The following is an 18135-nucleotide window of genomic DNA, read 5'->3' as shown; positions in this document are numbered from 1 at the left end:
TATTTGACATTTGTTACTTTTACGTTCCAGCTAGCGTTATTTAGCGTTGAAGATGATATTATTTTATTCGTTTTCGCGAATGAATAAAAGTTGGCTTACTCGTTTGAAGAAAAAACGCGATAATGCTCAGTCGAAAGCAACAGACTTTGTCTTAGATTGCGTGTAATTGTTTAAGACAACATATAAGCAGTGGATTAGACAAATCATCCCCCGTTTCCCGTCCTAATCATCGACCGGTACGCGTTGCTGCTGGCGATGGCTCGAAATATTTCACGTCTCAATGGTTCAATCCAGCCATTCCTGTTTACTCTCTTACTCTATCTCCTGATCTCCTGCTCACGATTGTTTTCCGATCATTATTCTGACTCGGCAAAAAAGCTGTTTCCGGAATATAGCACCCGTCCTAATAAATGCGCTGTAAATTAAGAAATATTTACTGTTAAACATTCGATAAGGATAACAATCACGCTAAAGCAAGGAACGAAAACAAATTGTAAAGATTCAAATAGTTCACATTTCGACATGCTCCTGCAAGTTATTCACATTTGTGACTCGCCTGCATTTCAAGATTTCATTAGGAAACCATGCTCGTTCGCGATTGATCAAATTTATCCCTGAAGACCATTGAGACCATTGGACTTGCTCTAAGAAAAAAAAAGCAGCGAAAGAGAGAGAGAAAGATAGAGAAAGAGAGTGAGCAAAAGGATAAATGCGAGATTAGAAAATAACGAACACAGAAAACTAATCTTAAACTTTAGGGAATAAGCAAAGTAACTTCTCTAGTGCTATCCGTCTTTACTGCTGCAAACTAGTGAGTGGATGTGTTGTATGGCGGATGTTGTGCGGTAGTAGCAGGAGCAGGCAGAAAATCTTATACCGGCCACTATCGTTGAGAGAGCATGTATTATTATTAGTCACTTTCTAGTACTAGAATGACCAAGAACAGCCGCGTATGACTCAAACATGGATCAGTTAAGGCGATATGCAGGTAGCTTCTGTATTCAATCACTAACAATCGAACGCTTATAGAGATTCCAGAAACCATTCCGGTTAAAACAGTCAAATTGTGGCCAAGCTCTACCTGCTCGTAGTTGATCCATTGTGTCCAGTCACATTTGTGTTGTCTGTTTTTGTCGTAAATAACCCACGTTTTCAACATTTATCCCCAACAAGCCCACAATGTGAGGAACAAAACGCATTCCCAAAGATGTAATTTCAATCGTCATGCACGTAAAACTTGAAAATATATTTAGGTTGTTTGTTTGCACACTAGAATCGCGACCATGGGCTCATTTGTGGATGATCTTTCGTGAAGTATTTTCTCATGTACACTTTTGAATACATGACGAAGAAATGGCCCTCTTGTTCAGATTTTTCAAATAAAGTGGCAGGATCATTTAGTATGAGCACGCCTTCACTAGCTGTCAATAGTGTCAAATATCGATATCCAATCGTTGTGATGTTTGTGGGTGGTGTATCCATGCGGGAGACATCACGTAGAAGCAGAAAGGGTAGAAAAAACCCGTGTATAGAGAGTGTTAGGTGAGACACCGTGCTTTTGTCGTTCCATAGCATGCGTGAAAGCCACACGCACAGTGCTGTAAGGTGCAACAGCTGAATGAAACAACCATTACTACCGCTTACTACTACTACTACTACTACTACTACTACTACTACTACTACCACAGCAAAATTAATCCTAACCGATACTGATCTACCGAAACCACTAACACTCAGTAAACTGTCCGCAAGGCTAAGCTTGGAAGCAAATGTAGGTCGTAAATGTAAGGTCGTAAATGCGTTTCTGAGCGCAAGCTGAGATTCATGTGATGCAAATTGCAATCGGCAAGTAGATGCAAATCATAGCCACACCGCACTTGGTACTGTTCCGTAAAACCGCACCGTATACTATGTGTGTGAGTGTCTCGTGTATGGTACGAAGGCGTATGAGCTTGAAACTAGTCCGTTTTGTATGTGCATAAACCAAACTTTTTTTTTTGAACTCTATGTTTCAAAACCCCCAGACACATACACACACACAGCCGCATATATTAAAGGTACGGTCATTCTCATGCAAAAGTAAGTAACCTCCACAATAGGTTGAAGAAAGCACTGTTACCGTAGAGGGGAAAATCGGCTACAAGCAAAAAATCAATGGCGCGATCCTCGAAGCTCACCGTTGTAGTATACCAATAAGCCATCATTCGAAAAACTCACTCAAACCAATAGCTTAGAAAGAGTGATGCTAAAGGTAAACCAAATTTGATAAAATTTTAGCGCACCCTAAGAGGACGCAATTCGCTTGGATTCATTAGTACTTCAAACGTTCCATAATGGCGTGATGCTGCTGTTTGTTTCAATGCTGGTTTGTTCGCTGGTGTATGTTTTGTCGCATGCGCCTTTTAATCGAATCATCACAACACAATCCAAACCACACTTAGATAATGAAAAATACAGTAGCAACACATGGTTGTCTACTATCGTTTGCCCAGCTAGGATAAATGGCTAGTTGCTCCAAATCAGATGCATAAATGTTCACCATCCAAACTCACTTCATCGCTATGCTGTAAGAGAAACCAAAAATATACCACCCAAAATGTGGTTAAAGTGAACCAATCCAGCAGGCCACAACCAATTCGTGTGATCGGGTTGTGATCCTGTAATCTATGGTAGACTACTACGATCACTTTCACTAAAACTGTCAAAAAAAACACGGAAACCGTTATTTGTTGTGATGGCGGCGCATGAAATGAATCTTTATGGACAAGGAGACAACACTTACTAAAAAATCCACGGGTGAAATGTGCACCACTTTTACAACTAATACAGAAATTGCCACTCGGTGTGCAATAACAGCAATGTGGCGTGGGCTAAACGAAGAACACACAAAATAAATCAGTAAAGTATGACGGATCTTTGGAAAGATAAAGGTTGATGAAATTGAGCTTCATTGCATTTGGAAAGAATCCTTTGTAGAGGAGTATATTCATCATTCTTTAATTACACTTCAAGAAGCATTCCAAAAAGGTAAGATAAATAATAACTGTTACATTTTATGTTCGTAGTTGGATGTTTTATGTGAGGCTATTGGTATTGGTGGTGAAGATAATATATTTCTTTATTGACGTGCTACAAGTAATCATCAACTGTATCATTTGGATCAACTTATTTGCAATAGAACATTTACTTTCAATTGAATTTGCAATCAGCTAAATTGCAAATCCAACATAATCCGGTTTCATAGCTTACAGTTTCATGCTTTTATGGGTCCGGCATTTATTTTCACCCACCCGCAGAATTTCTGTTAGCAACAATATCCTTTAAACCCAGATCATTCCTTGTCTACCACAACTTCTTCTCGCAGCCGCTGGGCTAGCATCTTCCGTAGCTGAAGTGACCCTTCCGGTGGCTCGACTGACACCGATTCTGTTTCACCGTCAAGAAACTTTTGCGCAACCTGAGCTGATGTTGGTCTTTCGCTTTTGCGCATCGTTTCGTTGAGCTGACGCGCCCGGGCTTGCTTCTTGATGTGGAGAATCTTGTCGCGCTGCGACCGCAAGTACTCCTGACGTGCTTTCATGTCGTTGGCGTTGATCTGCAACGTAAAAGAGATAGAAAATTAAATGGATGCACGGTTCTGCACGGTCACACTTCACCCCCGGTAAGCACCTTCTCTTGGTCGAAGAACAAATTTAGTCGCTGAAATTTATCCGTCTCTCCATGTCCTCCATGTTCCAATGCAGGATAGCCACGGCCAGATTCGTTCAATTCATTTTCCACTGATTGAACTATATCCTGTTCAATAGTGCGTACCATGTTGGACTCCGTGGACTGAACATCCGCAGTCAACTCTTTTGCGTCAAATAGTGGCACTTCCGAGTCGGATTCAACTTCGGTACGAGCGTGTCCTTGCGATTGCCGCTCAATCAAATCCAGCGCCTGTAGTTGTAGCTCCACATTGCGCTGCACCATCATGCGAATGAAGATACGAATATCGTTCGCGGCCCATATCTGCTGAAACAAACCCTGGTGGAACGAGAACGTACTGCTCCCAGACTGATCCGAGCCATCGGCCCCAGACGAAGGATCTGTGGATGAGGCACGTGCTCCTCGCGCTCCGAGACTGGCCACATGTCTTCCCTCGAGACAGGCGAACTCAAACTGCTCCGGTGTAATCTGCATCTCCTCCATAAACGAACCAAGCATGTAGTCCACCAGGTTCTTGTACTCGTCGTGCACCCTGCGAAATTCAGGATTGTCCTCGTCCGGTTGAAGGTTCGGATCAAAAACTGCAAATGGAACGACGCGAATGTGTCAAGCCCAGGAGCTGTCACACCCTATCCTTTACCACAAGCTTACTGATTGATTTATCCTCGATGAACGTCTGCAACGGAGCATTCCACACAGGACCGTGTAAAAAGCACACAAGCGAATCGAACACCCATGAATTATCGTCCGCCATGGCCGTGCAGTGGCGACGTCTACTATGTAATCAGAATAGCTCACCAAACACCTCACGTCAATCACAGTGTCAAGAATAAGTCCAATTGGTTAAGCAATAAAGACAATTCTAGTTAACGGCTTGGAAACTTTGTTCAATATGTGAAGCTTACGTGTTTAATGCTACGTAGCTTTTCGGAACTGGCTAGCTACGCTCTCGACCTGCAATGATGCACAGTATCAATTTGTTTACATGACATCCGTCGCCAAGGAGACGAGAATGTTTCGTGCGTTCCACTGCAGGTAGAACCGCTCAGTCTATGACGTTTGCTCAAAACTCCCACCGGCACTTAATTATTCTCCACAAAACTGCAAACATTTGAGGCATATCGATCGCGTGGAAATGCCGTATATATAAAAATTGCAAGCGCTTTGTCTATTGTTCGTGATGCAATTATGACTCACAAAACAATATTGCCTTCAGGCTTTCTTTCCTGTATTTAATTTCTTACGGCCATGCTCATGAGTGAACTAAACACTGTACACAGTTTGCTTTACTTTTCATCAGTGTGTTTGTATTTTTTTGGGAGTTTTTATCTTAGTTTTAATTTAAACCTTTTGGATTATTTCATTCGCTCTGGCAGGTTTGTCTATAGCAGAACCGATGCTGCATTATTCCAAATACTACTTATATATCGCAATATGTTCTGTTTGACAACGGTTTGCCTGCCAATTGCAACGAATGCGTCCTGTTTTCATTTAGTTTACTCTTGGATTTCTTTTTTTTTTGTTTAATTTCTTTTCCTTATTCATTTTGTCCTCTCCTCTCTAATGCAGCTGATAGGTACATACACAATCGCCGAACATCAACATCATGTACATCGCATCCATTGACGCTGTCGTTCTAGCAGATCATCAATGCTACTCGCAATTAATCCTCGTATAACGCTCGCACGTGACGTGGTTCTTGGATAGCGACGATTCAGGCTCACGGCGATTAGGCCATATGCCAGACGAAATTTCAGCTGCGATTTTTACACGTTATACAGAACATATAATGTTTACTTATCATTTTATTTCGATCACTTACACGTTTCCTCTACCACTGATCCTTCGATTCCTCTGCATTCCTCGTCTTCAAATAATTCAGCGATCAAAAAATTTTATTTTTTGTCGTTTGTTAATCAGTTCACTTTCTACTTTCTTTTACGAGAACCACCATCATTTGTATGCCCGTTATCCTCTCGTAGATACAGTGGCTACAGCACTTCTTCACACCTTACGGTTAACGTCTCTTTGCTACGTATTTCCCGATATTCCATACAAAGGATTACACAGGATATTATATTTGTCTTCAAATGTCTACTACCATACTAAACACTATTTATCTTGTAATTCCTTTTTTTATCATTCCTTTCCTGTGCTTCCTACTTCATACGTAGATCATTTTTTTTGTATGCCGTCTTGAGTTTTGCTTCAAAATTAGTATTAGCGTTGTTTCTTACGTTCGGCTTGTACAATCACACATACACACACTTATCATGTATATTTGCGTATTCTACTCTTTACTTTAAATAAAATTTCTGATCCACTAAAAACAAGAAACATCTTATGTGCCGAAAGAATTCATCACATTATAGATGCTTGATTGTTTTTCCTCATCTTTCACAACTGTAGTATTAAAGTGTACAATGCACGTTAATAATCACCAAAAAAAGTTTCTTTAACATCGAATTACTTGCAGCTTTCTTCCTAGATGTAGCTACAGGGAAATCATTGAAATGTTCGCTCGTGTTTCAATTTTGGCTCCCCAACTGTCTTACGCCCACTCTCTAGCAGTTAATTTTAAAATCCTACACGTGTTAGGAAATATATATATGTACAAATATAGAGTATGCTTAATTTACAGCATTTTCGTAAATGAAAAGCCTATAGTTTATTTTTGATTCGCCTCTTCATTTAGGAAAATTGGAGGACCACAATTTATTCGCCTAACACGAGCATTCCTATCTTTGACTTCGCCTGAGCAACACAGTTGATGAGTTTGATATAATAGTTTGATAGTAATTATCACCAAACGATGACCTATAATAATATAATAATATAATAATATATTATTATAGAGTATAATAGTTTGATAGTAATTATCACCAAACGATGACCTTGGCAAAAAAGTCTTTCCGGTAATTAATAATAGCACGTGTGCAGTGGACACTTAACATTGACAGTTCGCACCGAAAGATACAGTAATCATTTCTAATGCGATACGGAGAGAATTATTCGTCAAGGCGTTGTTGACGAAACAATGCAGACTCCACCACGGCATACTATTTGTAGCATTGAAACGCAATTTCATGCCTTCGCTTTTCAAACATGCTTATGCTACACTTCGTCTTATTGACCTTGCATCTAAACCAGTCGCGCATAATTGTTTTCTGGAGTATGTTCTTAAGATACGTACGTTTTCGTAAATACTCTACTCCCCTCGTTTGTTTAGCCGTAAACGATTGTTATGAAATTCAAAATTAATTTTGTTTCATACTTTACGTAAAAAATCTCAATAGCTTTCATCTGCAATTTCACTGCTCCTACAAATGTGCATCAATGGGCAAACAATAACGTCTAATATATAATTTTGTGTCGTTCTGTTTTCTATCTTGTTCCGCTGATCGTCGATTATCAGACATAATCCGTCCAAATAATTTTCACTCTAATTCCCCAATTCTCCATCCCCACAAAACACAAGTTGCAACTACAAAAATCTTACACTAACGTGATCATTCAAATGTTCTTTGACGACACAGCGGAGAAGCAATTTAGCATTCCATCTACGAAATCTCTCCAGAACTGTGTCAAATAATAAGACGCCTCATGGCTGCTATTTTGTTTGTATTTCTTTGCTTCGTATATTAACAATACGGCACTGTACGATCACTAACTGTACAATACGACGTTTTATTTTGCCGGTGCAAAATTTCATTGACAACTTCATATTTGTTTGATCGCATCGCATGAGTTTGAGACCCTCTTCCAGTATCAATGTTAAAGAGCAAAACCCGTGTCGTCATGATGTAAAAATTTGGTACGTCCTAGTAAGAATTTTTCCATTCTTTTCTTTCCTTTTCATGCGTCGCAATGCCTCCTGCAAACAACCTTCTAGTCCTCGGAACTGCATACATGCACAAACGCACGATGCAATTCGGTTATGAAATAGCGTACAAATGTTTGTTTTAATGTTTATGTATGAGATGAAAGCCTTTTTTTACAAAGTTTCTGCTATACTCAGTTTCCCTTGATCGGTCGTTCCCAAGGGCCCCGTACCGTTTGGCACGAGCCCAACGCTGCCATCGTTATTAGCGGTAGTGTCTATTTCCATTAAATTTGAACAGTCTCTTCCATCTATTGCTGGAACACATCGAACCTCATCTATTCCAGCCTGCATACTACTGTCCTTTCCTTCGCTTGTGCACGGCGAAGGTGAACAAGGTAAATCGTTGGAAAACGCGAAATTACCACCATCAGTCACGACGGTATAGGACACAGTAGTACTATCACTCACCGCTACTGCCGTAGTTGTAGTAGTATTGTGGATTCTAATAGTATTTAACTTATTTATAGTTATGCTACCCGCCGCCGATGATGCTGATTGATGGCGTTGTTTGTAAGGATAATGCGCGACTGAAGCCGTACAGTGCTATGCTATTCTGGGCTTTTTTTGCGCTGGACTACTGCTATCATCATCATCATCGTCGTCATCAGAATCCCCCTCATAATCGACCAATGCCTGTGGAAGAACAAGGATAAAATCCATTATTTGCTAAAAGTTTCAAAACATCTTTTTTTTTACAAGATTTATATTGTGATTTTGTAACATCATGTAAAAAATTTAAGTAGTTTAAACGACCAATCAAGTTCATGACTATTTTTCAACTCAATCAATTGCATTTTTATAATAACACTGACCTTTTTTAATCCAACAACAGTGGACCCGGAAGCCGAAGAAGCGGCAACATTAGACGAGGATACGTTTGCTTGAGGCAGCACAGATGCTCCCACACCAGTTGGTTCTTCCACAGCAGGAGCAGAGTCGAGTATGGGTGCCATCAACAAGGACGACGAAGTTGCTGCACCCATCACTTCTGAACTGTTAACATCATCGTTCCTCTCGTATTGTATGTCTCTGCTACCATCGTCATCTTTACAACTATCTGCCGTACCGCGTGGCCCATCATTTTTTTCCTCGGTGTCCACACCACTCTCGTCAGTTGCCACAAGGGAGGTACAGTTACTACTTGACCCCATTGCAGTGGCATTCGTTATTTTAACATCCACCGATTTGTTGTCCTCCCCAATGGGCACATTTTCTGTAAATAGTTCTTCTGATGCTAATCGCATAGAGCTGATCGCTTCCTCGTTAGCGGCGAGAGATTCGACTGATTCATGAGTGGTGTTGGCGGTAATGTCAGGTGACCCGAGAGTACCAGGACTTGCAGGACCTTCTTCAACTAAGGTGCCATTTGTAGAGGAACAGGTCGCAGTGGCTGGAATGGATGATGACACTGGCGAAGTGACCGATTCGCTATTGCTACTATTACTGGCTTCCACAGTGGCAGTAGCGTTTGTTGTTACGCTGGCTCCTTCCGTTACAGAGACGGAAGACAACGAAGATGACTGTAGTTGATACACAGAAGACAGGTCACTCTCTCCTAGAGCGCTCACTACTAAACTATTAGCGTCATCCAGCGCAGATTCATCGGCAGGAGTTAAATTTACACTGCTGGCACCCTCGTCGCCCAGTGCATGATGTTCTTCATGATGGTGGTCATGGTTAGCCACCACCGTCGATGCCGATTGAAGGCCATTGTTACTTGCTACTGCCGCTGCTGCTGCCGCAGCGGCCGCAACCGCATGTGAAAGACTACTTGGATCAAGTGTGGACAACGGTAGATGTCCCGAGGAAGACGCTGCCAAGCTGCTTCCGTCATCATCACCTTCGCTGCCGTTATTGATGTTCAACATGTGCGATGTAACTGCTATATCATCGGCTGAGGTTGCAGTAGCCGTTACACCCGCATGAACTTGCGAAGATAGCTGATGTGAATGACCCGATGACACTCCACCATACTTCGGTCCATTCAGGCTGCTTGTTGTGTCCATCGCTTTCTTTTCAAACATTTTGCCTATAGAATTCGATCAAATACAAATAAAACGCATATGGTACTAAATAAAACTAGCCACACTAACGAATGTTTGCAATTACATACCGATCGTAGTGTCCAATTCGGGAGCACCCGTTTTACCGGAGCTTTCGGTGTAATCTTCCTCTTCGTTGAACCATTCTTCCTCATTCTCGTCCATTTGCCGTTGGTCTCTACGATAGCGATTGCTGTTCCGTAGTATAGAAGGAACGCTACAGTCACACGGTATACAAATAAAATACAAATAATATATAAATATATCAATCTAAGGGTGTTCGTTTTTTCTCTTTACGAAAACAAACTGTTACACACCAAATATGAGGAAATTACCTGTCTAAATTTCCTTTCTCCTTTTCCTTTAGGCGATCCTGCTGTTGGTCGTATTTGTTTTTCAGTGTCTTGAACGTTTGTACGTACTGTACATCGTCAAAGAACTTGCCAAAGCTTTCTACGAAATACGTATACAACGACTTAATGTCCTCCAGCCGGATAAACTCGAAAAGCTCCAAAATCGCTGACTCCAGCAGATTGTATCTACCATCATTGCGGATGAATGCCTCCACCACAGGTGCAAACAAATTTCCCTTGACAATATGCCTAACGGGGGAAATATTGGACAAAAAAAAATAAAGTTATAAAATATTATATCCCCATACTTGATGAGTATTAACACGGTCAATGATACGATTGGTCAAAATGTACGTTTCCCCGTCCACTAAAACTACCATATTATCTTGCTACACTACTCGCCTGTTATAAAACTCATCTTTGAGCGAGACTATTTTTCGGAGAAACCGTAGCGCTCCCAGCACGAGAAATGTGTGTACGCTGTTCATCAAGACTAAAACTTTTCGCAATAGATCCTTGTTGATAATGCAGTTCTTGATGTGATACGTATGATGCTCCACACAGAAAGATAGGAGCTCCAGTACTACTCCAAGAAGCTGCACCACGTGATAGTCTTCGTTCGTTGGTTTATCCGATTGCGTATGCCGGAGAAGGGGAGCTATAAAAATGTGCAAACGAGATCAAACGAGGTCGGTTAGAACAACATCCTTTATAAAACTTGCGTATGTAAACCTACCGATTAACGTTTGTATACTGTGCTTGTAAAAGAAGTTGAGAAAATCCGATTTTTCCGATTTGTTCGCCGAGCTTAACATGTTCTCCGGGTCCAGCAGAATCCGCAACACAGTCATCAGCTGCACAGCGCCACCCAGTTCCGGTTCCGAATCGGAAAGCAGTTGCTCAATAGCAATGTTGATCAGCGTTTGGTCCTAGAGTAGACATAACCGTTACTTTTGCATGTTACATGCGAACATAGAAAAAACAGATAGCTTGAACCACTACATTTCATTTCTTACCTCGTCCGAGTCAGAATTATTGTACTGCTGTAAGGTATAGTCACGCACTACGGATGGTGAATATTCAACTATCGTAGATAATATATCGATCGATGCGGCTTTCGTCCGCTTCTCATTGATGGCTAGCGTAATTTCAAGTGCCGGAAGCACACCCAGGCTAATGAGCGTTTTAAAAAAAGTTTCCTTGCCCTGTGGCTGCAGGTACTGGGCGAAATTGCAGAATTCTTTCAGGAACAGTATGCTATCACGACGTTTCGAGTCTGGCGTCTGCGGATCGGTCAGCAATGCAAACAATTCATCAAGGAACTTGTCATCTTCCTGAATGAGCGTCACGATTTCCACCTTATTGAAAAATATGAACGAAGACAGCGTATTCAGCATATTGTCCTCGAACACAGACGGCGTTGGTAGCACGATGTCCTGTATATACTGCACACGGTATGTCTGGTGTATTTTGGCCAACAGATCCGTGTTGCGGATCGGTATTGCTTCGCGGAATTTGACCAATTTTCTCAGATACTGACGATGATTCTTCGGTGGATTACCGGACGGATCATACTCGAGACAACCCACAACATCGAAGATCGTGTCTTCAGCAAACATAATCTCGAATAGGCCGTTCTTGTTCAGCAGAAAAATGTTCTTAAAAATTTCATACAGATAATGAAGACCTTCCTGGTTGTCCAAATCCTCGCACACGTGAAAGAGACCGAGTAACTTTTTTATATAGTTTTCAGACTCAATAGCCTGTGCCAATTTGTCCTTACGGATCGCCGATGTTAAAGCGCTGGCAATCACCTCAGATATGTCCTCCAATCGGCTCAGCTCACACGGTGGCAGCTCGATTGGAGGGGCTGAATCAGACATATCCTCAAACCGTTCGTCTTCCGACTCTTCGACCACATCCTGTGTTATTTCTACTGATGGATCTTTCCCTTGAACCTACCATAATGTAAAGTATACCATCGTTATTTTGTGCATTCTAAGGAACAATGTAGTACTATCATACCTGACAAATTTTTTCCCAAATTTCATCACATCCTGCCTTTTCCTGGAAGCTAAGTGCTAAATCAAAGTTGTCACCTTCACTCCATACGATGAGCGTGTCCTGTTGTTTATGATAGATTGTATCTGGATGGATTTTACTTTCTAATAACATCGAGCCGTCGTTTTCTGCATGAACAAGCAATGACACACCTGGTTTGGAAAATAAACAAACATGTTATCCACAATGAAAAAAAAAATTAACGACAAGATTCGTTTACCTTTGACGCGATCCACATAACTAGATGTGACATGGCCCGTTCCTCGATCGTCCCACTGTCGATCTGCGTTGAGGGCGTACAGCTTCACTCGCCGCCTCGTGTCGGTTGTCATGTTGCGTCTACTGCTGTTAGCACTGACACTAGATCCGTTACTATTGTCGGCTCTGCCTGTAGAGCAGGAGCTAGATGACGAGCCTTGTTGGTTGCTTGTGCTACAGTTGCCACTCTCCTGTGCGCTTTTATAGACACCCCCAGCACCTGTCTTTTTGATGAAAGACTGGCGGCAACGAGAATTTCGCTGCTCCTGATGGAGATGTCTTTTCAAGTAAGGATGTTTTCGCTGTTGATAAGCACTTCGGCAGTTGTTTCGCGGTCCGTTTGTGCAACCAGTGGCAGAAATAGAGGAAGAGTGTTTTTTCCTACGTTTCTTCAGTATTTTGCAGGCAACGTTTTGCTCGCTGTACTCAATTGTTGCCGTTTCGCCTGCCGTCTTAGATGCAATCTTAGAATTTAGATTCGTTGTTTTCGCACGTTTTTTTTTTTCAAATGATTCAACAGAGTGGTTAACGGATTTCTGTGCTGTTTCCACTAGTACCACTGATACAATATCTTTTCTTTTAAAGGCAAGGAAATGCGCAATAAATAACGCTAATAACTCTATTCGAACAATCTCAAACACAGTAGTTTTTTATTACACTATTCAAAACTGCAGATAGTCCGTTAGTCGTTAACGAAGAAATATATTTGCCACTGTTTCGCGTTTTCCTTTTCACATCCGTTGGTTTATCGTGACTTGTAGTAGCAACGATATTCACCGTCACACAGAAAAAACACCCAACTTTGCTTTTGATGTTTCTAAACAAACGGATGATCGTCCTATAAGTAGAATAACATGAATGAGTTATTAAAGTGAAATTGAAGCTTCTTTCACAAACTGCTATTCAAAGCCAGAATATGCATTTAAACGCGTAAAACGTTAGGAAGCATGATCGTCCAGCGTCAAATTTCTTGTTTTTTATCGATATTCTTATTTCACACATCGAAAAAATAAACAAACGAAAAGAAAAATAAACAAATTTTTCATCCATTCATTCATTAATTCGTTCATTGGTATGTTCGCTCATTCACTGAAAATAACATTTTCGAACATCAACATTAAGCCCCATAAAGATATAATCATACTGATCATACACGTGATTCGAACCAGATCTTTATCACAATCTTTATCGCATTATTATCTACACACGTAATAAGCAAAAGCTTGGCGCGAAGCAGCGATGTCAATCCATACTTTTATAGTTTGTGTATTATGCACAGGATTTAGTTGAGCCACAATGACTCTTTAACCATAAGCAAAAGTTTATACAACCAACAGAGAGTGTCATTGATATACCGCTTACAACAGTTATAGATAATACGCACATCCACCAGAATTCAATTCATCACAGAAAAGTGTGATGAAGAGTTGGAGCTGATAACGGCGCACGAGGGTACACCAATCTCCAAAAGATTACACATCGTCACAACAAAATCATATACCTCCGCATATGTGAGGAAAGTTATTTTTTCTAAAAACTTTCCTTGAATGTTCTACCTTATATATATATATATATATATATATATATATATATATATATATATATATATATATATATATATATATTTATATGCATATTATATATATATATATATATATATATATATATATATATATATATATATATATATATATATATATATATATATATATATATATATATATATATATATATATATCCCGAACAAAAACGTTCAATCTACGTAGTGATGACGTACGAAGGACAAAAACATTCAAGCAATTTCAATGTATGTTTCTTTCGTGTATCGAAATCAAAACAGGTTTTCAAAATGAAACTGCACAGTGTTGTGGGTTCCATCAAGCCACCCAAATAATTTCTCTTTTTAGAAGAGTGCTAACGAAAGATATCCAAATATCTAGAAAGTGATACAGAAGAAATATTCATTCAATGAATTGTAACTTAGATTATTTACAAGGAAACGATCGTAGTTTTTAATTTCAACCCGCGCCAAACACTTCATAAAACCAAAATATATTAGTACAGCAACTTACTCCTGCTAAAAAACGTAGAGTAAAAAATTACCATTGTTTGACCTTCAGAGTCTCAGTTTGACAAAAAACGCATAAAATCAAACTGATAAAGTACGAAGGTAAATTGTATAATGATAGCGACTAATACAACTAAAATAAGTTGAGTCCAGAGTGTATATTAGTATGTTTTATAATAAAACATTTTCATGTCCTTCATAAATTGCGCCACTTGTTAACCAGATGGAAGATGTGTGATGCAATTTTTTAAGTACATTTAATAGATTCGACGTAATTTAATTCAATAAATTCAAATGTGAGAACAATACATTCATAAAATCTTGTGGTCATTGAAAGCATTACATTCGAAATTGGTTAAAATAAAAAATTCAATGGCATCACAAAAGAAATATATTATTATAGAAGCAGCGATTGTTTGATATTACGCTTATTTCTCTTGATAGTACTTTTACTGGACATCGATTAACACGTAGCGTCCCGGTGATACGCTTTCTGATGTCAACATAATGCAAAAACTGCGACAAAAATCTTCCTCTCTTGCTCTTTTTATCCTTGAATTAATCCTAGTTTTCCTAAACGCCCGTCCGATTACACTCATACAAACGCGAAGGAACCAAAAAAACACTCCATTCCGGAACAGGGCTCCGATCCGGATTATATAGCTCCGATCCGATTTTGAGTGACTTTAAAGTGTTCGCTCCACAGTCACTCTATCTCGCTTTGTTCAAGCTCTTTCGCTCTGTCTTGTTTCTACCTCACCCCACGCGTCAATCATTTTCAGGTTCCGCTGGCGATGGGATTTTGTAAACTGTACTATGTAAGCATATTTCGAAGGGAAAATATCCCTTTCACGTTTCAAATACTTTTCATCTGCGTTAATTCACTAAGTCATTTCAACCGAACATAACTTTCTACAGTCATGTATCAAATAAGTTTTGATTAATGTCAAAATACGTGTAGCTAAAACGCTACGGCCTGCGGAGGATCACAAATCGTAATGAAAAATACAGTTCAAAACTGGTAGAAACATGAAAACATAATAAAAAGAAGCACATATATTTGCGTATAGTAATTGATATGTTTAAGTCATTCACATCCCTATCAAGGACATATTTGCATTGAATATGAGTGTAATTAACCATAAAGCATAATCACTGTTATACTAACTACTTAATCGTTACTGAATATAACAACTAGTTGTCTATGTTTGGAAACTTCAAATTTTTCCATTACACGCGTCCTATAACCTATGAATTGTCAGCGAAACCGAGCAGCTTCCGTGCAACGGTACTGACGGGGCGTACAGCGAGACGCTAAGGCCGCCCAAAGGTAGCCGCACTGTCCGAGGATGCGATCGATTGAAAGCCAACCATAGCCACAAACCTATTGAAACATGACGACATCTACTTCACGCCACCTCTAACTTTGACCACACCACAAAGAAAAGCGAAGACAAACAACTACCGAAGAAAACCGACTCACTACGTACTCTCAACCTCGGCCACTGCAGACGGACGCGCCGCTCCTGTAGGACCCGGCCGCAGCAATCCTCAGGCCGGCCGCACGGACTCACAACGCTACTGTTCTGGGATTCAAGCACACTCGGTGTGTCGGATTGATTGCGTTTCACCGCCTGCTTCGACCGCGAATGAGCACAAAAACACGTTCTTTCACGAATGAACCAAAGGTATACGAACAAAACCCCGTTTTGTCCGATAGCTTGGTACTCGTTTTTCGGTTCCCTCGAACCGAAAACTTCTTCGCCCGTATCGTCCAACAACGCACAGTACACGGATATACTTTTGTTATCAAATGCTTGCCTGTGAAGTTATTCCACACGGTGAATCGATTCCACCAAGCCTACTTAAAGCCGTATTGTTTCTTTTCGGTTTTTAGACTCGCGAATCTAGCTATCACAACATTTACACCGCCATATTGGATTTTTTCCCGTTTTCGCCTACTGCAGCGCTTTGGTTAGCTTTGCGTTACTCACTCAAGCAGTTTGGCAAGCTCGTGTTAGACTGAACCGGTTGAAAACGGTAACCGGTAGGACGAGAAATGACACTTCAATAGTCACAATAATTTTAAGGGAAATCAAGGCAAACCGTGGTTACTTCATCTAGGTTACTGCCGAATAAATCCATCTATATTTTTCTAGCAATTTTTACAAATTGATGCAATAATTAAAATAAATACATGATACGTAAAAGTAATAATCGGTATAATCCACTCAAAAAATCCATCTCCATTGATTAATGTTATCATCTGCATTCAATATTTGTATATTTTATTTTAGGTAATAATAAAAAATCATTTATCAGGCACAGTTTAAAAGCGCTCTTAAGCAAAATAAAATTCAATAATTCTTTTCTCTAAAGTTTCTTTTTCATATCAAATCTGCCCTACAGATTAGATTCGAGTTGAGCTTAAAAGGTTGACAATAAATTCGAGCAGCAGCTGTGCAGAAATTGTAAACAATACAATTGAATCAGCCATTGATATAACTTAATCATCACACCGGCAAATTAATGGCTCATATTCACCGCAAAAATGGTTTACCTTTGGACTAGTTCGGGAAAACAAATTCATCTTAAAATAGTGCACAAATCTACAAGTGTGCTTCAACTATGGATTGAGAATGTGGAAGCACATCGTGAAAGGCATAATTTACTGATTCTTGAGCTTGGCGTACTATTTTGCTTTGCAATTTGTGTATTTCTCTTCAAACTGAATGCTTTGCACTTTCTGTTCGTTTTCCCTATTGGTGTGCTTATGCACCTTTATAGCTGCGTGATAAAATCGGAAAGTTTAGTGTTGGTAAAAGATTTTGCCTTGCAATGTTCGACCACATTTGCCAGCGGTACCGTTCGCAATGCTCTTATACCGATAGAATATATTCATGATATTGCAATCAATGAAGTGTATTATAACGTAAGCTATCTCAAACAATTGTAATTCAATATATGCTCGTAAAGTTCTCCTACCATTCTAGTTAAAAGTTATTTTTATTCTGCAAGTTCTTACCAAAGGATATTTATTTAAAAAAAAGCCAGTGATTACGCTTTTACAGGTAAACATTAATTGCAACATGTTCGTTGCTCATTCGGCATATCTTAACATACACTTTTTTGCATTGACTACATACGCAGAAACTTAAACCAGGACTACCCTGTCTGAAAGTAATCTACGATGAACTTCACTCCGTTCTAGAGTTGCAGGACTCTTAGCATGAAAAGTCTATTTGTGATGCATCACTTTTTCGGGAAGAGCTTTTGAAGAATGTTCAGTAGATTGTTAACCTCCTGTACGTCAGATGCGCCAGTGCAACTTGGAAAATGTTTCTCTATCCTTTCTATTTTCTTCAACTCCAAAATCGGCTGCTTTATCACGCATACATCTGTTTCGATCTAAATAAAACAATGAAAACCATATAAAGAAGCACATAATAGCATTTAACATGTAAAACTCAGTCGAAATTCAACTCACAATTCGTTGGTGTTCTATTTCACATTCTTTAAGCAATAGTTTTTTATAATATGCAGGTATGTTCAATCGCAATGTAACGGTCGTGTCTTGTAGATCGCGAACCTCAGGCGTAACTTCTGTATCCATATCTGAAATGAACTATTCTAGTACACTAGTAAACTTTAGCAAAATAATTTATAATCCTACCCGTTTTGTTGAGATTAATGTAATTTAAATCGCTAATTTTCCAACTCCAGGCAACACGTCGCTATTTGTGCTATGAATTAATGCGTCGT

General features: G+C 39.7%; 4 protein-coding genes across 4 annotated transcripts; 1 reads left to right on the top strand and 3 right to left on the bottom strand.

The window, feature by feature from the left end:
* Positions 1–3239: 3239 nt before the first annotated feature.
* On the bottom strand, positions 3240–4462 carry LOC128720567 (cilia- and flagella-associated protein 36). The gene is made up of 3 exons (XM_053814241.1): positions 4360–4462; positions 3670–4289; positions 3240–3595 (listed from the first exon to the last, which is right to left on the bottom strand). The coding sequence occupies exons 1-3, from the start codon at positions 4460–4462 to the stop codon at positions 3332–3334; spliced, it is 987 nt and encodes a 328-aa protein (XP_053670216.1). The 3' UTR covers positions 3240–3331.
* Positions 4463–6626: 2164 nt separating this feature from the next.
* LOC128721697 (serine/threonine-protein phosphatase 4 regulatory subunit 3) lies at positions 6627–12379 on the bottom strand. Its single transcript, XM_053815477.1, has 9 exons — positions 12268–12379; positions 12012–12199; positions 11003–11944; positions 10723–10915; positions 10389–10644; positions 9969–10235; positions 9705–9850; positions 8404–9620; positions 6627–8224 (listed from the first exon to the last, which is right to left on the bottom strand). Exons 1-9 carry the CDS (start codon positions 12377–12379, stop codon positions 8135–8137), a joined length of 3411 nt encoding a protein of 1136 aa, XP_053671452.1. The 3' UTR covers positions 6627–8134.
* A 4545-nt stretch (positions 12380–16924) lies between these two features.
* LOC128732299 (phosphatidylinositol N-acetylglucosaminyltransferase subunit H) lies at positions 16925–17656 on the top strand. The gene is made up of 3 exons (XM_053825486.1): positions 16925–17305; positions 17367–17444; positions 17524–17656. The coding sequence occupies exons 1-3, from the start codon at positions 16925–16927 to the stop codon at positions 17599–17601; spliced, it is 537 nt and encodes a 178-aa protein (XP_053681461.1). The 3' UTR covers positions 17602–17656.
* Positions 17626–18084, bottom strand: LOC128732300 (uncharacterized). Its single transcript, XM_053825487.1, has 3 exons — positions 18047–18084; positions 17861–17988; positions 17626–17781 (listed from the first exon to the last, which is right to left on the bottom strand). Exons 2-3 carry the CDS (start codon positions 17984–17986, stop codon positions 17626–17628), a joined length of 282 nt encoding a protein of 93 aa, XP_053681462.1. The 5' UTR covers positions 17987–17988; positions 18047–18084.
* Between the last annotated feature and the right edge of the window lie 51 nt (positions 18085–18135).

The sequence above is a fragment of the Anopheles nili genome, chromosome 2 (assembly GCF_943737925.1).
Source record: "Anopheles nili chromosome 2, idAnoNiliSN_F5_01, whole genome shotgun sequence".
Classification (NCBI taxonomy): domain Eukaryota; kingdom Metazoa; phylum Arthropoda; class Insecta; order Diptera; family Culicidae; genus Anopheles; species Anopheles nili.
The sequence above is the reverse complement of the archived record's forward strand: the minus strand, read 5'-3'. Positions and strand labels throughout refer to the sequence as shown.

What these genes read in the sequence shown, in the direction of transcription:
- LOC128720567 (XM_053814241.1), bottom strand. Translation starts at nt 4,462, where the DNA reads ATGGCGGACGATAATTCATGGGTGTTCGATTCGCTTGTGTGCTTTTTA. An exon ending in CATCGAGGATAAATCAATCA is followed by an intron (nt 4,290 to 4,359) that starts GTAAGCTTGTGG and finishes TTCCATTTGCAG; the next exon opens with TTTTTGATCCGAACCTTCAA. An exon ending in TGTTCTTCGACCAAGAGAAG is followed by an intron (nt 3,596 to 3,669) that starts GTGCTTACCGGG and finishes TTTACGTTGCAG; the next exon opens with ATCAACGCCAACGACATGAA.
- LOC128721697 (XM_053815477.1), bottom strand. Translation starts at nt 12,379, where the DNA reads ATGACAACCGACACGAGGCGGCGAGTGAAGCTGTACGCCCTCAACGCA. An exon ending in CGAATTGGACACTACGATCG is followed by an intron (nt 9,621 to 9,704) that starts GTATGTAATTGC and finishes CGAATTCTATAG; the next exon opens with GCAAAATGTTTGAAAAGAAA. An exon ending in CTGTTGTTGGATTAAAAAAG is followed by an intron (nt 8,225 to 8,403) that starts GTCAGTGTTATT and finishes GTTCTTCCACAG; the next exon opens with GCATTGGTCGATTATGAGGG.
- LOC128732299 (XM_053825486.1), top strand. Translation starts at nt 16,925, where the DNA reads ATGGTTTACCTTTGGACTAGTTCGGGAAAACAAATTCATCTTAAAATA. An exon ending in TCAATGAAGTGTATTATAAC is followed by an intron (nt 17,306 to 17,366) that starts GTAAGCTATCTC and finishes CTACCATTCTAG; the next exon opens with TTAAAAGTTATTTTTATTCT. An exon ending in CAGTGATTACGCTTTTACAG is followed by an intron (nt 17,445 to 17,523) that starts GTAAACATTAAT and finishes CTACATACGCAG; the next exon opens with AAACTTAAACCAGGACTACC.
- LOC128732300 (XM_053825487.1), bottom strand. Translation starts at nt 17,986, where the DNA reads ATGGATACAGAAGTTACGCCTGAGGTTCGCGATCTACAAGACACGACC. An exon ending in AAATAGAACACCAACGAATT is followed by an intron (nt 17,782 to 17,860) that starts GTGAGTTGAATT and finishes TGTTTTATTTAG; the next exon opens with ATCGAAACAGATGTATGCGT.